At 36.0% G+C, this 21,902-nt stretch overlaps 1 protein-coding gene across 1 annotated transcript; it reads left to right on the plus strand.

The window, feature by feature from the left end:
- The first annotated feature begins 5,304 nt into the window (after window positions 1–5,304).
- arhgef38 (Rho guanine nucleotide exchange factor (GEF) 38) lies at window positions 5,305–21,831 on the plus strand. Its single transcript, XM_056265134.1, has 14 exons — window positions 5,305–5,814; window positions 8,896–9,080; window positions 9,413–9,530; window positions 10,057–10,204; window positions 10,292–10,309; window positions 10,604–10,803; window positions 11,012–11,145; window positions 11,243–11,347; window positions 15,438–15,560; window positions 15,983–16,294; window positions 16,952–17,083; window positions 17,160–17,361; window positions 18,760–18,971; window positions 21,381–21,831. The coding sequence occupies exons 1-14, from the start codon at window positions 5,589–5,591 to the stop codon at window positions 21,561–21,563; spliced, it is 2,298 nt and encodes a 765-aa protein (XP_056121109.1). The 5' UTR covers window positions 5,305–5,588; the 3' UTR covers window positions 21,564–21,831.
- The last annotated feature ends 71 nt before the right edge of the window (window positions 21,832–21,902 follow it).

Genomic DNA, 21,902 nt, shown 5'->3' on the forward strand with positions numbered 1-21,902 from the left:
TTGCAAAGCGAAATAAAATGGACCGAAAATTGCCTGTTGAATATTATTGGTTGTATTTTTAAACAGTTTGAATATTTTGGAAATTAAATATGAATGGTGAATATGGATTATTGAATTTTTAATAATGAAAATGTGTTTGAAATGTTTTTAATTGAAATATTCACAGCTTAAATATTCAACCATGTTGAATTTCAGCCCATAAAAATGCAAGCCCTAAAAATACAATGCATAAAAATGCAAGCATGGTATACCCCTGTGTTTCTGTCTTTGTTTTTCGGTCATTGTCTTTACAAGTTTTTGGTAAAGCTGTTACATTTCCGTTCCACTTTGGATTGTGTTCTCTGAAATGAAGGCACATGGTAAGTGAGTTATATTGACAGGAAAGTCACAAAAAAAACATAAAAGTGTAAAAAAAGGAAGGAGAAGGAGGCCAGAAGCATGGCACACAATGCATAAAATCTTTACTATACAAGGAATTTCAAACAAATCAAATCAAACAAATTAACAGGGGAGTTCAGTTACCACAAATGATAGGCAGTTTATCACTCCTCTGATACTGTGAAATAAAATCCTTTATTTATCACGTCATCAGCACAAAGAAATGATAAATTTTCCTTCAGAAAAAAATAAAACTAATTGCCTTTTGACTCAAAGACTCAACAACAAATAAATACAAAAAAATTTGTTTAAATATAGCTGCAAGCAGCGATACAGGGCCCTGAAGCAACAGCAAAAGCAGTGCAGAGCAGGAAGAGCAAAAACAGCACAAAGCTTGAATAATAAAGGAATCAAAATGACACAATATTCCACACAATTTTTCTAAAGTCATCCCACGCAGGACTCGAAATCACTATCTCTGGATTAGATGCCTGTCACTTTATTTCGTTGCGCCACTGGGAAGAGATTCTCATCGAGATGCCGATGTTCCATATTTCAAGTGAGAATCAACTCAATGAAGAATTTTTATATAAATGCACCACATGTCTTATATATTGAGTTCCTTCTCAGATAGACACCATGTCTGGAACTGAAGCATCTTTGCACAAATTCTGGCCACAGTACCAATTGCGGTACTGCGGTATTGCGTTGTACGGGGTTTAGCAGCTTGTGTCACTCAGTTGACGCTGACTTATTAAACTGCTGAGGAGAGGCTTCGGTGTAAGAATTAGCATACAAAAGCATGTTAACCAGATTAGGTTATCTATCTTATTAGGTTATCTCAGATATCTTAATGCTAATGTAGCTTATGGTTAACCTGATAGCTGAAGAGCCACATGCATTCGTAAAGTGTAGCATTTAATATCATGCTATTATATTTTAATTAATGGCAAGGTCCTTGTTATCTTCTATTATAGCGCCACCAAGTGGTGCAGTTCCGCCGCTTTTTTTATGTGTTCTCAGAGTGAACCCATACGTGCGTGTGTCAAATTTGGTGAAAATATCTCATTTTGTTTTAGAGTTATAGACATTTATATGTATGAGAGCATAAAAAATTACCCATGGGCGACTTTGATTGGATTTTTTTGCCACTTACTATAAAAATTTTGACATTTGGGCAATTAAACTTAATCAACGACCTATTTCCGAACTTCCTACGGTGGTTTCGTCTTGATCGGTCAAACGATTTCGAAGATATTGGCAAATGTTTTCTAAGCGCTAATTTACAACATTGCGCTAACCATAAAGCAAAACCTAGCATGTTTGGTAGCGTTAGACTCGGCAAGGATTCAGGGATGTAACAAGATGACTCCCGTGAAAATAAGTCAACCAAATCCAAAGTTATAAGCATGTAAATATTTAGGTGACTTCTCACCGAAACTTCTCAGACTCTTTCAGAGCATCATGCCGATGACCCATACCAAGTTTTGAAATGATACGTTCATGCGTTCATAAAATACTAGTCTGGGTTTCCCCATGCTGCCTTCCCGCAGCGCGATTTTATTCACGCTGAAAGGCAGTATGGAGACCATGGTCCAGATTTTCGCCTCATTTAGGGAACCAATCACAGAACGGGGAGGGAGCAGCAAGACGATGACGACCTCTATGCGACACACCGAAGCAGTTTGTTTATACTTATGGATCCAACATGGCAGCAGACGCAAAGTTACCTTTCGATGCAGCCTGGTCGTTTCACACATAGGTTTCACACCGCAAGCGTGAGCGGCACTTGAGCAGCGCGTCAGCGTAACTACATCGTCACTGCAGCTGCAGACGCGCGAGAGTATTCACACTGGAAGCGTTTGTACAGTGTCACAGCAGCGGCTCCAAAGCTACATAATAAGCGAGCAATTCTTTACAAAGACAACTATACATTTGTTTTTAGAAGCTGGTCATTTTATAACATTGATAGTCTTGAAAGTTTGTAATGTTGTGGTGTACAACATTCGCATATAAGTTAAATGTTAAACAACAAAACAGCCCAGAAAATGGCTCCAAACTATTAGTTTCACTCATACTTTCGATATGTTTACAAGACTGCAACTCCGCGGATAAAAAACCAAACACACAAATAAACCACACACACAAATAAACTACACACTCGGGTTTGATTTGGGTTGTGTTAGCCTGTAGCTGTCTGTGTGTTACATAAACTAAAAGAACGCTTATATATAATATTTTCTGGCTAGTTTACTTTGTTTATATATATATATATATATATATATATATATATATATATATAAAAGGCCTACACAACTTTCACCCAAACTGAATAATTAAAAACAAGTTTTTACCGGGTAGCCTAAAGCTTCTATAAATATTTTAGAGTCTTTATTTTCTTTTATTTGCCTACTCAAGTTCTTGTTAAAACTCACTAGACATGCTTATTCTGTGCATTTTGGGCACTTTTTGTGTGAAATCATATTTATTTTTGTCCATCAAAAGTGTGCTTCAACTTTAATTGAGCGTGGAGAAGTGCAGCAAAAACAGATTCGACGCCGAAACCCCCGCTTCACTGCTGCTCACGCGACGCTCACACGCTGCTCCTGCTCCCGGTGTGAATGCACTCATTGATTAACATACGCGCCGCTCACGGATGCGGTGTGAAACGGCCGTTAGATACACACCATTGTGTACACATAAATCTCTGACCCATCGGCCATCGTCTTCTTCCTTGTCTAATTTCTGTCGCACTACATACGTCATCTGGTATAATTGAAACGATTGGCTATGAGCTACGTACAGGCGCATTTGATAGACATTCTTAGCACCCAATAAACGGCGCCAGGCATTCGTAAACCACGCCTCAAATACGAGAAAATGTACATGTGGTTCCCAGACCCCATAGACAGTAAAAGAAATGGACACAGCGACTCCGTTGATTTCAACGGAGAGAGTTGAAGCCCAACATGGGCACTCACTTCCTGATAGCCAAGCGTTCTGCGCAGGCTCAAACTGAGCTTGACGACGTAGTTGTCACGTGAGCAACCGTTCTGACCTTCTAGTAGCTGTGCCGGGACAAATCTGAATTGAAATCTGAAACAAATCTGTTGTTGAAATATTTTGTCCCGTTGCTTTTATGAACTCTCTATCTATGGGCTTCTCCCTTGACTTTATGCCTCCATGTCCACCCGATTGCCTCATAGACAGTAAACGATTGCCTACGAGCTTCTACTTCTGTCTATACGGTAATTTCTCTACTGTGCGACAGAGCGTCCCGTGGTTATGACGCAATCGTTAGCCTATTTTTACAAGAATGGCTTCTACGGGGCCATAACGTAAGATACAAAGTAATGGAGCCTTTTATACATTGTCGTGTTTCTTTAGAAATAAATAATGGACAAATGGAGTCTTTGGACGCCTCAGATGTAAAGTTATTCGCTGTCAAAGTGACGCCAAAATGAATGGGAGTCAATGGGATGCTAACAGCAGGTGATAGCCAGCTACAATGGCGGCCCCCGGAGGCAGCTTCAACTTCCGGCTGATGGATTACCCCCTTGCCAGACCCAAATCTCAACGAGAATTGGGTCTGGCGTTAGCCAGGCTAATAAAATACAGCATTTTAGTACAAAATTCAAAATGGCCGATATAGGAAAATTGGATATCATTTGACTCGGCATTCCACCCCAAATCTAACAAGACTACTTATATGATTTTTGGACAAAAATAGCCATTTTTCGTATCTCCGGACCAGTAGGTGGTGCTGCGCCGAAACGGAGCATGTTGCCTCAGGTCATGCTTGTGATGACATGTACCAAGTTTGGTCTGAATGTGATAAAGTGTTGCGGAGATACAGCCTTACGTCTGTTTTTGCAAGCGCTATGTAAAATTAGTTTGTGTGGTATTCGAGAACGGTTTGACGAATCAACTTGAATTCCATAACTTTTTTTTTATTTTTATAATTACATTTTTAAACAAGGATTGACTACATTATAATTTCAAACCATTTGGTGAGTCAGGTTCAGTCTGCCTCAATCGCAAATTTGTTCTCTCCCAAATAGAAAAGGAACCATATCTGTCGTCCTGTTTGGATGTACAGTAAATGCTTTCCTCATTATGTAGGTGGAAAAGTCCCTGCCATCATGCCCACCTATTTTTCTGAAGATTTAAGGATTTTTTAAGAAAAGAAACTCATTCTGTTTCTGTTTCTCTCTGTAGTGGGCAGATAAATGCATCCACTCACTCATTCTTTATCTACACCAGAAAACACATTGTTATGTAGCTCATAGTTCCAGATTAACCATGTCACCTGAATGAAGGGTAAATTCACGTGTTTATGGGAAACTTTTGAATATAGTTGTACACAAATACACAGCTGAACCCGAATGTATCATGCATGTTAGTCAGAGTTAAAATGACTTGACAACCATCTCTGATTAAGGTACATTTGAGTTTTGAGAGCATAATCTGGTTTAAATCTAATAAATATCTGATCTATTAAAATATGAATCTGAATAAAACAAAAGTTAAAATTATTTAAAAGCCCACAGATTCTGTCACATGACATTTCACGGGGTTTACGCATTTGGTCTTAATGTTGATATATACACCAGCATTGACGTAATGCTTTGTAAATGTTGACTCAAATCGAAAACTTTACAGGCCTGTTTGATATGTCGACCTTTGTCATGGCCTTCAAAGTTAAGTCATCAGACCCTCCTTCTTGTTTAATATTAACTCTATCTGCACTCATCCAAAACAATATTTCCAACAGTCTAAAGGGATTGTAAAGCGTCTCACATAGATACTTATTGCTTGTGTCTTGGCTGGATGGTGGTCTGTTGCTCTCAGTATTTATCATATTCCACATGTTCAACAGGTATGCAAATCAAGTCACTTAGCAAGATATTACACTGTGTGAAACATTTTATGCCATCTATCTTTGCCTTAAGGGAGACCAGACTCTGAAAAGAGCAGAATCTCTAGCTTCATGACTGTCTTTTTTGTAAAGAGAGAAGTGAAGGAGGTGTGGCTACAGCTCTCGTGAGACAGGTATGGCGGAAACAGAAGAGGGGGAGGGTTTACCTGCATGGAGTTAGAGTACACAGCAATAGAAGCAACACTGCACCTGTTCCTCTTCCCAGACTCTCCCTCTCTTTTACCACCTCTATTCCAGACAGCCAAACAAGAGGGAGCAGAAAGGGGTCAACATGGATCCCAACCAGGCCAGTGGGAATGACAGAGAGAATGAAAAGGTGGAGAGAAAAGAGAAGGACAAAGGAATTAAAAGGAGAAATAGACTTTTCGTAAGATACCTGGAAAGGAGGAAGACAGATACTATTGTGGAAGATGACGCTTCCAAAGGTGACATCAGCATCGCAACCTTGGTGAGAAGGAGCTATTCTGACAAGACAGAGTATAGTGCTAAACTTAAAGGTAATTTTTCCTCACAAACTGGATAGAATATTCTTTTCAGCTAATTTGAATGAAGTTGTGACTTTATAGTGGTTAAACATCAGATAATTTTGTAGTAAAGCCTTGATAACCTTAGAAAGACTGTTGTTGGGCTCACATCAATACGTTTTAACTTGTCACCAATTCTTTTTCTGACATCCTGCCTAGCAGCAGGTTAGCACAGCCTTGATTTTATACAAATTATACTCGTTTAAAGCGTCCCATCTCAAATTCCATTAGATCTTTGTGCAGAGTGAAGTAAAAAAAAAAAAGAGGCCATGTGTGTGCTGATGCTTAGCACCTGTTGCGTTGTTACATTACAGAGAGAGATCTATTCCCACTGGACTGATGTCACATATGCAAACTGAACCTCGGCCACAGTGCTGAACATGGTTGTGGAACAGTCGTAAACAAGCTCAGCCACAGTGCCTACGCTGTTTACTTTATCAGGAAGTTGCTATCTACTCATTTTTATGTGGTTTATTCCGCATCGCACTCTTTTTGCATTATTGAAGCATTTAACTTGATGAGTAGAATATATTATAAGAAATATGAAGTAATTCATTCATTCATTTTCTTGTGAATGTCATGTCACAGTCTGGTTGTGATGATATGTGAATGTCATCATAATCTTAACTTGAGAATGACATCAGCTGACAGAAAAACTAGTTTAACAGCTTCCACTGAGCAGGGAATGAAGCCTTTCAGGGCTGCCAAGTCATGACATTGAGGACATCTCACAGCTATGAGGACATTCTTGTCATACAAGCTTCTTAGTTTTCATACAATAGCCCTTATATAAATAAAATGTGTTGTCATACATTCAAATCATGTCAAGGAGAATTCTGAGACTTCACAATTCATCTGTAAAAAGCAAACAAACCATTTTGAATTTCACTTAACAAACAGCACATGACTGAAATGCTTGCAACTAGTCAGCAGTTTTAGTTTCTTATGTGTAAAGCATTAGCAATGAGACTTGTCATTTTTAAAACCTTTCAGTTCTAGAAATTAGTTGTTAAATTAACTTATTTTAGTTATTAATATACCAGTTCCAACAGTGAGGTTGTCCATTTTAAAATTTTATTTTTTAAATTTGAGACACTTCAGTTCACACATTTAGCCATTTGCATAGTATGCCACTGACAGCCAGCTGTATGTCATATGGCACAATTAAAGTAAAATATGATGACATCATTGAGGAAATGTTGATCCCTGAACAGGAAATGCTCATAAAACTGAGTGTTCTGGATCACTTATCATGCTTCATAATGAAACAATAGATTAACTAAAACAAGAATGTTGTGTTAGCACATCAGTATGACTGTATAAATGTGTTTGAAATATGATATTTTCATGTCTTTCAAAAAAGAAAAACAAATGTCTAAAGCAAACACTTGATCATATGAGATACAAGCTCTTTGGGCACTTGCAGGGCAGGTTCCACTTGTGTGTGCGTGTGTATAAGAGGTATGTTTGGATCCTGTATGTTTACTTTGTGTTACTGAATCAAACCAAGCGGAGAAGGTAGGATGGGAGTCTTGCTTGAGGCTTTCAAATTTAGAAAATAATTAAAAGGAAATAGGCAGATAATTATTGATGCTATACAAAGGCACTGGAGCTAAATCAACACTCACAGTGAGCTCAAAGCACATCTCCAAGCTTGAGTTCAGTCAGGTAATGTTTTCCTGCAGAAATGTGATCGGTTCAGTGTGACACAGGTTTCCATTAGCCGGCCGTCAGTGAAAAGTCTTTGTGTTTTCTTTTCATGAGGACCTTTTGCCAGTCTAAATTGCTCAGCCAGTCAAAATGCAGGTTCACAAGAGAATAATGTATTACTGATGAAACATTTGCTATGAGGAATCTTGAATTCACTGTATTAGCTTAAGAGTTTTAATTTATTCTGCATGTTCTGGTGATTTGTAGGGCAGATATTAGTTATATGACTCTGTGTGAGTGGAATGAGTGAAACACAACTCCTCTATTGTCATAACCAAACTCGTTGTCTAAGACTTGCTCCTTGAATCATTTCTGCCCACTGCTTATTTTTTCACACATAATAAGTCACAGTTTTGTTTCCTGGGTAATTAAAGCTGATTTAGAATTTAAGCGTGAAATTTATGATTGGATCATTTAGACATGTTTAATGCAAGGTGGAATTCCTCACACATTATTGTAGTTATTTCCTTTTTTACATCTAAAAATTATTAAAATGTGGTCTAATTATTAGTCATTTTAAACACCAAATCTGTATATTTGAGATGTGCAGGCACTAAAAGAAATAAAAGGCCTTTTCAGCATTGCATCACTGTGCCAAAAAGTAATGTGAAACCTGGCTCCACCTTTGCCTGTAGCCTCTCTGTCTCTTTCTGTAAGGAGGAAGTGTCAAATGGAGGTGACCAGGAAACAAAGAATCATCTCACTTCCCATGAGTACATACTTGCTTTGTTTAACTTTCATATTGCTAGCAGCAATACCTAATATTTAGTTTTATTAAGTAAGCTAATGTATTCTATTTTGATGATTCATAACTCAATATAAGAATTGCACTGCTGAAAAGACTCTTAATTGCATGTAATTATTCAAATACTAAATTAAATTACTGTTATAAAATAACACTCTAAGTCAGTTTTCAGGTCAGTTTTTATTACAGAGAAAGTTTTTAATCCCATAATACCCATCATATAATATACCCATAATTTTCTCGCAATTGCATGATATAAATCCGCAGTTCTGACTTTATAACACGCAACTACGAGTTTATATCTCACAATTCTGAGAAAACAAGTCAGAATTAAAATTATAAAGTCAGATATTAGTCAGAATTATGAGTAATAAACTCGTATATCTCGCAATTCTGACATAACTCGCAATTGCGAGATAAAAACTCAGAATTGCGAGATATATACTCACAATTGTGAGAAATAAAGTCAGAATTGTTTACATCTCAGTATTATTTTTTTACTGTGAATTTCTGGCAAACACCGATGTGTTTTTTACCAATTTAACAGGATTTTTTTTAATAATGTATGTACAATCTCTTTTTCTTTGTCCTCGCATCAGAGAAAATGTCCCCACATGATCTCTCTTTAGCCACATCCCCAGCCATGGATCCAGAAGAAATCCGCCACAGGAAGATGATAAAAAGGTCAAAGGTCATTGAGGAGCTGGTTAGGACAGAGGGAGATTATCAGAAGGACTTGGAGCTCTGCATAAGCGAGGTTCTGCTTCCTCTCAGAGCAGCCCAGGCATGTTCACAGTCTCATAGAGATGTATTCTCTCAAATATGAAAATTCTGTCTTTTTTAAACATGATCAAGAGCAACCTAAAGTACAAATCGGCTGGGCCATTACAAACACACCACATTACAATCTTGTAACTGCAGATTTAGAACACCTTTACATTTGTAATGTCATCACATAATCACCATAGAGGTACATAGAGGTTTTATGTTATCACTAAATACTACAAAAAAATTCCGATGTGTAGTGCATTTCTGTTAAGAATCTACTAAACTTGCTATTTCTATATTAACATTTTGTTTGATGCATGATTTTGGGGTCTGATGGGTTTGTTATAGGTGGTGGATGTGGATCGACTGTTCACCAACATTGAGTCTGTGTGTGTTGTCTCTGCTGATCTGCTCCAAAGGCTACAAGATGCCATAGCTGACCCTGACCCTGAAACACAACTCATAGGTAATTTTGAAATACATTTAAAATAGAAACATTCGACTTACAAGCATTAAAATAACAAACAAAAACGTTGGCTATAATAAATGGTATGTTACGTAACAACTGACATTACAAATTAGGATTCATTTAGTGGTTATTATTAAACTAAAGATTAATGAACTTAATAAACCCAATAAAAATAATGTTTTTAAATAAAAAAAACAGTTAAATAATTATTAAACTATTGTATAATTGTATTAACATGTATGAAGATTTGTTTTAAACTTTTTCATAAATGTAAAACATTATCCTATATTGTGACTTAATTACACTTTTATAGATTTCTAAACATTAAAAAAAGTTGCTGCCTTAAAATTTTAAGTACAATCAACTTGGCTGTTTAAGTCATTTCAACTTAAATTACATTAAACTGACTTGAAAAAAAAGTTGAAAATTGCTTAACTTATTTTGATGAGTTAAAGCAATGTAAAAACATATGTTGCCATAACTTATTGATCATATAATTTATAGACTGATTATTATTTTTTAGGAGAAGTTTTTATCCAAGCCAAAGCTGTCATGGAGGAGGTATACAAAATTTACTGCTATCATCACGACGAGGCTAATGCTTCACTCAAGTCTTATGAAGCACAGGAGGACATTCAGCAGCATTTTAGAAGATGTATATCAACACTCAAGTAAATATGCTGCATTTATCTCTTAGATATAAGCAGGCATTTGGCTCTGATGGGTACAATAATTATTTATTGTTTCTTCTCTCACAGGAAAATATATGACCTGGAGTGAGTATGCATTTTTTGATTTAAACTCTGTGATAAATAATATACAGTAGTGAAAATTCTGACATTTTATGAATATAAACATGAATGTTACTTTATAGACATGTTAATAGACAGCTTAGTTCTCAATGCAACTTATAATTCAAGCTATGCATTAATCGAAACTGTGACTTTGTTGTTGCTAGCCTCATGCTCAGTTGAGCTACAGAAACATCATAAAATTTATACAGATTGTGAACAAAGTGGAGTTCACCAAATATGAATGGTTGTTCTTCATTCAATGTTTTTTTTTTTTAGAGGGAAGCCCAATTTGCTTGACATGGGCTCTCTGATCATTAAACCAGTGCAGCGTGTCATGAAATACCCGCTGCTATTGGCTGAACTGTGGAATGCCACACCCACGGACCACCCTGACAACAGGCCCTTACAGGAAGCTCTGACCACTGTGAAGATCATTAACCTCAACATTAATGAGTTTAAGAGGAGGAAAGACATAGGTGAGACATACACAGGATCTTGTAATAACTATATCAAAGAGGCCTACACGTTTTTAGGTTGCAAGTTGTCCAATAGTGCAAACTTGGTTCAGAAAGTATTTTGGGTTAAAGCAACCATGTCTTTAAAACTCACATATAAAAGATTTTTGTTGTTGTTTGCTTTGTAAGTATTCAAGTTTCCAAATATATGACACTTGTTTTGTTTCAGTGCTGAAGTACAAGAGGAGTGACGATGAAACCTCACTGAGGGTTAAACTCAACAAGTTCAACATTCATTCTATCAGGAAGAAATCTGACCGCCTGACAAGCTATTTTAAGATGCTCACTGGCGTTGAGCCACAGGTACTTTAACCAAACGAGGCAAAAATAACCATGTTTTTACTCAGGCCTCTGTAAAGGCAGTCTGTGTGTATTGTTGCGGCTTTTCTCTTCTCCACAGGTGAGAGATGAAGCGTTTGACAAGGAGGAAAAACTTTTCCGTTGCCTTGAGAAAGCTGTGAGACAGCTAGTGAAAAACATCAGCTGTTACTTGCTCTATACCCAGGTATGAAGAAACATGTGACATATTTTTAGTTATACAAAAATAGATGGAATTAAGGAAATACACTTTAGGCAATAGTATTTCCATTGGTAAATTTTGAGATTTTTGGGCTATTTTCCTTCCATAACAGACTAGTGGAAAGAAAATATCCAAATACAGATTTAAGTGTTTATTTTATTACAAGTTATATATTTGCGTCTGTAGATTTTAAAAATATATTTAAAGGCTTTTTTTTATGAGTCTTTTTTTTTTTCTCATGCACTGAGCAAATCCCCTCTTCAGTATCACTTAGGCCTACAAATTCACAGTTTTATTCATATATTTATTATATAGGTTTAACAGATGGGGTTTGTTCATATACAAGTTTTTAGGAATATTTTTTATAACATTTTAGTCCTAAAACATGCCAAAAAAAAAATTCTGGCTGTTGACAGTATTTTCTAATTTATGGAGAGATAAAAGTTGATATCCAAAACCTCTATTATGCCAACAAAATGAAACCAGAATTTTGAACCTGGCCTCATCCAATGTTCAAATAAACCCTTCTGGAAATGTATGCAAACTAGTGCATATTTAATTAGATAATGCATAATTTGCTTGTTAAAAAAACACAACATTTTAAGAACTTAATGCTAACAATGTATTAATACCAAGTTCTGGCATGGTGCAGGCTGATAGGTCCTTAACTCATTTGCGATCACATCGTCATCTACATAGCTCAACATGCAAACAAATACAGTGTTGCTGTTGGCAGTCTGCAGCGTTCAGGAACTCTCCACCTTCCCCACCTCCACCTATAGATCTGCTAGGGTTATTTCATGTATGTTACATGTGCAGCAGCAGCATGCAATGTCACAGCAATGTCTGTGAATGTATTGGCTGTAGCAAGTCTTAGCATAGCAGATCTATTCCGCCAAGACTAAATACATTAACATTGCCATATCCACTACCATTACCATGCCAGTCTCTCCGAGAGTTGTCATGACAGAACAAAGAGAAAAAGTAATAATTCGAGTAAATAAGAAAGAAATACAGGAGGTAGATGAGTTTAAGTTTTTAGGTGTTGTCTTAGACTCACAACTTAAATTTGATAAACATATAAAAAAGATCTCAAAAATGGTAAGGATTAATCTAAATTGTTTCAGACTTATTAGAAATTTTATCTCAATTGAGGCAGTACATCTGTTTATGCATGCAATGATCTTGTCCCGTATTTCATACTGTATTACAGTTTGGAGTCAGACAAGTGATTCCTTAATTAAAAAAATTGAAATGGTGTATAATCAAGCTCTGAAAATAATGGATAAAAAGCCAAATCGATGGCATCACTGCAACGTTTTAAAAAAATTAAATATGCTAAGTTTTGAAAATTTTAAGAACCTGTCATATATAAAATTGATCTTCAAATGTTTGCACAATAAGGCACCATCTGTTTTATGTAAATTGATAAAGAGACAGGATGATACACAGATTCACTAGGAGTTCAGCAGGTGGGAATTGTAGGATTAACTTTCGTAAGACCACACAAGGGCAAAGAGCCTTTTCTGTTGAGGGCTCCAAACTCTGGAACCTGCTGCCAAATGAGTATAAGGCAATGCCTGAAATAAAGTCCTTCACATTAAAGGTAAAGCGGTGGTTTAAAATAAACCAGAACTGCTCACATATTTAAATGTGACCATTTTAGTATGCAAAATTGTAATATGTATAAGTAAAAGTTTTTAAATGTTATTAAAATGCACTGTAAGAGTGTAATGTAATGTAAAAGTGCATTACTAAAAGTGTTTTTTTTTTGTACTGTCCCTATATAAATAAACTGAAATGAAATGAAATGAAACTGTCTTATAGCTACTTTGATTAATCACCTGGGGAAATGTGAGTGATATCTATTAGTTTTTTTTTTTTTGCCTATTGTAAGGAACTCAGCTTTTTTGGAAATATTAATAATCAATAACAACTTGTTTTTATTAATTATGAATATTTGGGTCAGTTAATTGGATTAACTTGATGTGGCTGAATTAATATTACAATCAGTTCATCAGTTCGTCCAACGAACTTTTTTGATTATTAATTTATTCTAAGAAAAGGGTATCTTCCATGGCCCCAGAAGAATAATTATTTCTTAGCATGTACAGCACTTTGAGCAAGTAGCAAAAACCGCGATCGTAAAAGTGACTTTGTATTGCAAACAAGACAGAACCAAATACATATTATGTACAAGTTTTATTAACTAAATATAGATATTTATATGAATATAAACAAACTAAACAACATACACACATGAATACATAAATAGGTGAGTGATAGAACGAAACCGAAAACGGAACTATTGAGAAGTTCCATGTAACTATATGAGAAGAACATCAGCATTTAATTTTCAAAGCATCAAATCAAAAGTATACTTGCATGCCTGAGTAGCGTACACTATTATCAAAGTTGTTGAAAACTGAAGTTGTTGATGATTCTGCGAGTGTCATATGTTGAAGTCTCAATCATTTTCTTCTTTGTTGGATGAAAAAGATATGATGAACTTGCATGGTGGGTTAGAGTCCTTGTTACAAACTCCTGAGATTGTCCTTGGTTCTTTGTGAGAGAGTCTTCTCTCTCCTGCATGTCTGCATATCTGGTTGGATCAAGGCCTGCTGGGGCCTGGGCCCCCGTGGAGGGGGTTCCCCAGTATCAGTAGCAGTGTGTTGCGGCCGAATGAGAAAACTAAGAGAGGGAGGTCACATGTGGACTGTCTCTAATAAAGGCCTGAGAACGATCCACCCCTAAGGGTTGACTGGACCAATAAGCAAGGTGAAATGTCCGAGTGGGAAGGTTGCTTTCAGTTAATTTACGAGTCTTTGTCCCAAGCGTGATTATACCTTCATTAATGCTCAGATAGATATAACACATCCACACTGCATTCTAGAAGAAGGTGATGTACATCAAAGTGTGTGTCATTAAATGAGGATTAATTAGGTAGGAGCCATGATACATGTGAGGTTACATTGACCGTTAGTTGGTTGTATACCCAGGTACATACCATAATATATACATAATAGTACACAAGACAGTAAATCATTTACACAATGCTATGAAGCATGTTCATTTATAGATCAGTTAGTCTATGATTAATGCAGAAAAGTCTGTTTTAAAGAGGGTTTCTGTCTTCCCATTGTCTCTCTCTTGTGCATGTGGCCAAAGGAATGTGGTCGTAAAAACCTCCTTATCAGCCCTGTAACATGACACTGTTTCAGCCCTGGTGTTTGTTTCATTTGGGATGTTAGTTTTGGAGTTTCATAAACTTTGTATATAATGAATAATTAGTGTGTGTCTGATGGGTCCAGACCCTACACTATTCACCTGTGGTGTCTTGCCTTAAACATCTCTTTATAACATTTCAACGATTGTTGTATTATTTTGCTTTAAAACAGTGCAATGCACATTTGGAACCTCAATGTTACAGACATATTTCACAAATGAATCTCCATTGTGATTAGAGCAGTCAGTGTCAACACATCCTTCGCAAATATGATTAATTTAATTTATAGAAAAAATCTGCTGCACTAGGTATTGTCCATCTTCCTTTTGTGAAAAACAAACAATGTTTTTGGGTGGTGTTTTCATTTCTGCCTCAGAAGGTCTTTTATTATTATAGGGCATTTTGTACCTCTAATACTATCCTTGCATTTATTCAACAGTTCCTACAAACTGTTAATTAAATCACCTTGACAAAATATATAAATGACTAAGTTTGTTCAATTTAAATCAGCTAAATCATAATATTTCAAAACCAATCTTAAAATGGCTGCATGGTTCAGGACAATTTTTTCAGCATAGGAAAGTACTGAGATAGTGCTGGCTACTGAGGGTTTATTTAGAAGAAGAAAAACATCCAAAAGGCCTAGCCCCATTCTACTGTAAATTTGGTTGCATTTCTACTAATTGAAAGCACTCAAACTTTTAAATAATGTGTTCTAAATATATTATATTGATATATATATATAGATCTGTGGCTTAAACTACTGGAATATATAAGACCTGAATTATATTAAATGTTATAAATGTCGATCAGTACTATGTCCTGTTTTTATATTTCTCTTTACTGTAGGAGATGATATCCATTGCTGTTCAAAATGCACAGGACCTAGAAACTATAATGAAGGATCCAGACAAAATAGACACCAATGGCTTTCAGCACAAGAGGAATGGCAATGACCCATACAAACAATTTGTAAGTGTTTCCCCTCACACACACACAAAAAAAAATGTATTTGCATAAACTATGGAGTAAAAATTCCCCTCAGTACTTGTCAGCAACTGCACTAAGAAACATTCTCAAACTTTCTCAAACAGTCATGGATGATAATTTTTAAGTGAGCTAAGTTTCTTTTTAAAAGTACATATAAGCAACAGGAAGTACAATAATGCACAATATGAGCTCAAAGCCATCATACAGATTGCGGCACTCTACTATTTTGGCTAAGTGAGATTCACTAAAGTATTCCCTTAATTTTTCATATTTCATACACAAAATGTTATCGTTATGCTTCCTTTTCAATCAAAGCATTTAGTCTGTAAGGGCTGTAAACCTTTTAAATGTCTGCATCTGCTGCAAATAGCAGCTTAAAAATGTGTATGGTTTGTGTTCCTCAGAAAGATCATATGGAGCATCTGGTTCTGGCTCCTCTCTCCAGCCTGCAGGGAATGTTCGCATCACCACAGAAGCTGATACAGAAGCGCTACGATAAACTGTTGGACTACTGCAGCCAGTTGGATTCCCGATCCTCCAAAGAGGAACAGGGCCTGGCCCAACGAGATTACCAGGCCCTCAATGCCCAACTGCTCGATGAGCTGCAATGTTTCAACCGAGCTGTCAGGACCATCCTCACCAACTGCTTGATTTGTATAGTGAAATTAATTAGAAAGCTAATGGATGCAGCCCAACCGTCTGTCCACCAGCTACCGGTGAGTTAAAGCAGGCAGAAAATAAATGATGCTAAAAAATAATTATTTAAAATAAATCCCAAAATCATTTTGAAATGTAGAGAAAGTGACAGAGCCCTTTTTTCATGTTGGAAACCCCAGTTTTAAGTGTCTGCTCAAAGGCAAAATGGTGATTTTACAACATATCAAGTTACTTCTGTGGTCCATGGTTGGATTCAAACCTACAACCTTTGTGTTATCCAAAACCATTAGCCTGTTATATTCTAAGCATAAAGGATCTTTACGCATAGAAGTATAGCTTCCCACAGAACATGAAATGTGAAAATTCACGTTCAGTAGGCTATGATAATTTGTTAGTTACTTTCTGTAAAACAGTACCAATGGAGAAAAATATAAAGAATATTCAAAAGACTGTGTAATGTAACATTTTAACCATTGCAGTGGTTGTTTTATCTACAACGATGGTTCTCAACTTTTTTTAATCCAAGGCCCTCCCTTTGTACAAGAAAATATTCAATGGCTGTGTTTTTATACATTATACATGTTAATATACATTTATTTGACTTATTAGGGCACCCGTGGAAGTTTCCTGATGCTCCCTGTTTAAGAATCACTGATCTACAGCATGTCCAAAATTCTGTTATGCATTTTAATCATTGCATTGGTCATTCCATGCAGGTTCCCTTGTCGAACTTTAGTGAAGTCCAAAATTCTATCATGGAGGAGCTGAACAACCTTGGATTCTTCAAAGAAAATTCACAAAAGCTGATGGAGCGCAAAGTGAGCTTTGAGAAACGGGACAAGAAAATGGTATGATTACAAATGATAAATATGGGTAAACCCATATTGCTGTTAAGGTCTCAGTTGAGTGTAAAATTCTCTTCAGGCCCCAGAGATCCTCAGACAGACAGAGGAGCACAGAGCATGGCTCCTGGAAGAGTATGCAGTGGATCGGCTCTATCAGCTCAAGCGTAACTGCAATGCCTGTCAGGAAAAAGACATCAGCCTGCTGGAGGGGGAGCTGGTGGCCCTGCTGGAAGACAAAGACCCGATGGGCAGCAGCAGCCGCTGGCTGGTACACACTGGGAGTAAGTTTGTTTACTTGTGTTTAAATACACTTTCATTTATTTCAGAAAAAAAAAAAAAGATGTATAATAATGCACAGCATATAAGAGGGAAGTTTTAAATATTGATAAGTCAAGATGTACACTGCCATCTATTGTGGCTGCAGAAAATATTTCTTATTATTATCACAGTTGTGTTGCTAAATATTTTTGTAAATATTTAAAGATTTCAAGATTTATTTAATAAAGATCCCCGCCCCCCTGAATATATATATATATATATATATGAATGTAATGTAATGTTCATTGAATGGTTATGGCACACAAAACTAAACACATTTCTTGGTAAAACTTTACAATAGGGATCTATATGTTAACATTTGTTGATGCAGTAGCTGTCATTACATTAAAATGTACTTTTATAGTTTTCATTAGACTAAATCTAATGTTCATTTCTACATAAATTAATACATTTTAACATTGTATTGCATCAAGTTAAAATTAACTAAATATATTATGAATGAATAGGAATTAACAATGTACAATATGTATAAATTAACATTAACCAAGAATAATAAATTCTGTAACAAACTGTTGTTCATTGTTTGTTAATGATACCCTAATGCATTAACAAATGTTAACAAATTGAATTTTATTTTAAAGTGTAACCAGACTTTTAACGTTTGCTCACACTTACACTATTAATTCACATGAGAGTTTATACTTGTAAACACAATTTATTTATTTATAGTAGACACCATTAACTAAAGCATTAATAAGGCTGGTGGAAATGTTGTATGCATCCTATCTATCTGCTGTTGAACTTCATAACCTTACAGCAGAGAGTAATGAAATCCCATAAGGATTTTCTTTCGTCACATGTCTATAAAGTAGCCTCTCATTAACTCCACAGAGACTGTTGCTTCACAACAGGACCAGCATTCTTGTTATGTCAGGTGATCAACATGTCTGTTATCAACTATTGAAAGGAGTTTCAGGTCATTGGGGGATAAAAAACAGTGACTGGAAGTAGAAAAAAAGAGTTCAGCCACTAAAGCCCTTGAAATCTTGAAATATTACACAAAAAATAATGTTATGCACCAACATGCTAACTTTGTTACTTCGATCCTTCAGACAACTCATTCAATTAGTTTGAGGTCTGAAACTGATCTGGGGTGTGTTTCTCAAAAGCATCGTTGGCCAACTATGATCGTAATTTCCATTGAACTCTACTAGTAACGACGGAACTTGCGACCATAGTTGGCTTTGGGAAACGCACCCCTGTCTGAGATCACGTTCACTCTTGTGGTCTTACAAAGCTGCCATTCTTTTGCTCCTATTAGGCTCCTGCTGTTGATAATGACATTTCTCTTTCTCTTTCTCTTTCTCTTTGTGTGTGTGTGTGTGTCTGTCTGTGTTTAGTTACGCAGGGCTATGTGTACTCCTCATTCCTGAAAGCCTACAACCCCCAGCGAGAGGTGACTGAGAGGCCAGATGACTTTGACAATCTGAGTCTGTTTGTCTCGGGCAGCAGGAGCAGTAGTATGAGGAGCTTCAGTCCGAACAGCACTTCAGACAGTATGTCCCTTCAGTCTGGACCACAGGAAGAGCCGGACCACTCTGAGGACCAATATGTAAGACACATGGAAAGTGTGTGTGTGGTACACAAGACTTAGAGGATATTTAATCAATTTCACACATGCAAGTGTGCCGTTGTTCCAAATATCAGCACTAGTGATGCACTGAAATTTTGCCAGCTGAAAATATTCACCTGAAACAGCAAAAAAATAATGTTTCTAAAGCATATCTGAGCTCAGATGGTTGTAATTAGAGAATGCTTTGAAATACAAACCTAAGGTTAGACTTTTTTAAAGAAGACAAATTATTTCAGAAGTAAAAGCAGCTTCAAAAGGTTAAAAATATTAAAAAGATTAAAGTGTAAAAAGGTTATAATAGTTTAAGTTTACTGTAAAGCAAAATGTACTAAACTAAATCTTTTTGTTTTATACAAAATATACATTTTACACTATAATTTGAACTCTAAAATTGCTAGAAAATCAAAGCCATATTACCAAGTTGTGATGATGTTTATATCATACAAATTGAAATATTAAAAGGTTTTAAGTACCCGTTTTCCATGGTAACGCAATGTCTAATTTCAAAAGGATGAACTTTGAATGTTTAAACTTTCAGATGAGACCTCATTTATGATGATTTCTAAAATATGTGATAAGGAAAATAGGCAATTAAAAAAGTGCGGCAAATGTACATTGACAGTTAATAGGTTTCTCTGATGACACGTTTTCATGTGTCAGTGTCTATTTCGAGCACACAAGATGGATAAGCTACAAAAGGTAAACATGTCAGCTGTGTGGACACACTTTACTTTATTATTTTACTTTATTTTAGACACAATGATTTAGCTACTTTGTTCATTTTTGCTCCACCAATGAAAATAGTTCCAAACTACATCAAACAGGAACAACCATTGCATGCCTCCGAGCAAAACAGAGCTGTTTCACTGAGTGAATCAATGTTTTTAGAATAATCAGTTAAATAATTGATTCAATGACTCGCTCATAAGATACAAAGACAGTCATTTACTGGCGAAACGATGTGACCTGCAGAATAGGTCACTGACAGTCTGTGTGGAATGTCCCAGTGCTTTGCAATTTCAGCCCATTTGTAAAGCCAATCAAATTAAAGAGGACCATAATTAACTGTTGTGTAAAGTGGCGTTTCACATTTTTGAAAAAGTTAATTGAAAATTACTGGAACTGTGAAAATCTAAGAATATTGTTTAAACTTAAATTTAAACTTAATACTACCTGGAGGACTTCAATGGATGTCAAGCAGTAAAGACAACATGAAATGGCATTCCGACTACTTTACTGTGATGTATGTCAAGTGAAAAAGAATATTGTTCACTAAGGCCGCATTTACATTACATGGTTCAAGTGAACCAATTCCGATTTTTTCCTCCCATGTGGCACAGATCGGATATGACCCACAAACACGTAAGCAGGAAAAAAAAAAGGAAAAAATCTGATATGAATCGGAAACGTGCATTTGCGTCTGCCATGTAAGCGGACAGATCGGATATTCCTGTCAATGCGAGTCATACGTCATTGAAAAAGCAACATTGGCGAATAACATCAACTCAGGTGGACACCAACCGTGATCACATGACTCTTTTCAATGGTGTAATGGAGGACGAAGGCTCAACCCAATGTTTTGTTGACCTTTAAAGATGGTACGGAAAGCAAAAGCTTGTATTATCATTTCATCTGCGTCCATTGCAAATCGCGCCATTTTTACTTTCTTTTCGGCCCAAGCTTTTCCGGGTAGTACGTCTACCTTTGGTTGTTTCGCCAAGTGTATAGTGGAAATGCAGATATCGGATATGGGTCATTTTTAAAAGAAGATTTAAGCTGGTCGTCAAAAAAAAAAAAAACTCAGAAAGTGTCAACAAATCGGAATTGGGCATCAAGACCTGCAATGTACATGCGGCCTAAATAATGTATACATGAGGATTTGTCTTGTGATGGGTTGAAGTAGGCTATGTTAGGCTATGATACTACTAAATCATCACTGAATATCATATTAATATTTTGTTTATCAACATGACCTTGGCTATAACATTAGAAGAAATATAATTGTTTCAGGAGGCAGAGTTAGTTAGTCATTTTGATGTAAGATTATGAAAATGTTTTTTGTTTTATTAGAATAAGATAAATAGACGACTGGAGTGAATGGGGTCAATCGAGTTTAAAATGTTATATTGTGAATAGATAGACAGCGCTATCTACTGGTCATATGTCCCAGAAAGGCTCTAGAAGGACAAATCATTTCAAATGAGACAAACTGATTTTCAGATACTGTACTGTTATGTAGCAATAAAGTTTTTTTTTGCGGTTTAAAACTAAAATGACACCTGATCTCTAAAGTTCAGCTTTCCTGTTTTGAGACCGTGTTGTCGTCAAGCTGAATGATATAAAGAGAATAACAACAAGACACTAATTTTACTTCTCTTTTTTCTGCAGTTCTATGCAGTTTATGCATTCCAGGCGCGCTGTGAACAAGAGCTCACGCTTCAGGAGTACCAGCATGTTCGTATCCTTCAGTTTTCAGACCTCGGTGGTAACAAAGACTGGTGGCTCGCTGAATCTAATGGACAACGTGGCTACGTTCCAGCAAACTACCTTGGAAAGATGTCATATGCCTGAAACTATTTTTTAATGTCTCTATTAATATTTTTATTTAAAGGAAGAAAAATATGAATTATAAATTAATTGCTTAATGAAGGCCAATACCGCACAAATATTTTTGCACTACATGATGCTACCAACAGTGTTTACTTGAACTACATTAAAAAATGTTATGGACAACATGATGCTAATTAGAAGAAAAAAAAGTTTAACTAATTGTATATAGTTATATTAATATATATATAAAAATCTTATGTGATTATTAAATTATTTATAATCATGCAAATGACCGTGTCTGTTTTTTTGCTGGTTGTCGTTCATTAAAATAAGTATTTAAGTAATTCTAAAAAGGTTAAA

Source organism: Rhinichthys klamathensis, unplaced genomic scaffold (genome assembly GCF_029890125.1).
Source record: "Rhinichthys klamathensis goyatoka isolate OS25496 unplaced genomic scaffold, OSU_Roscu_1.1 h1tg000229l_1, whole genome shotgun sequence".
Taxonomy (NCBI): domain Eukaryota; kingdom Metazoa; phylum Chordata; class Actinopteri; order Cypriniformes; family Leuciscidae; genus Rhinichthys; species Rhinichthys klamathensis.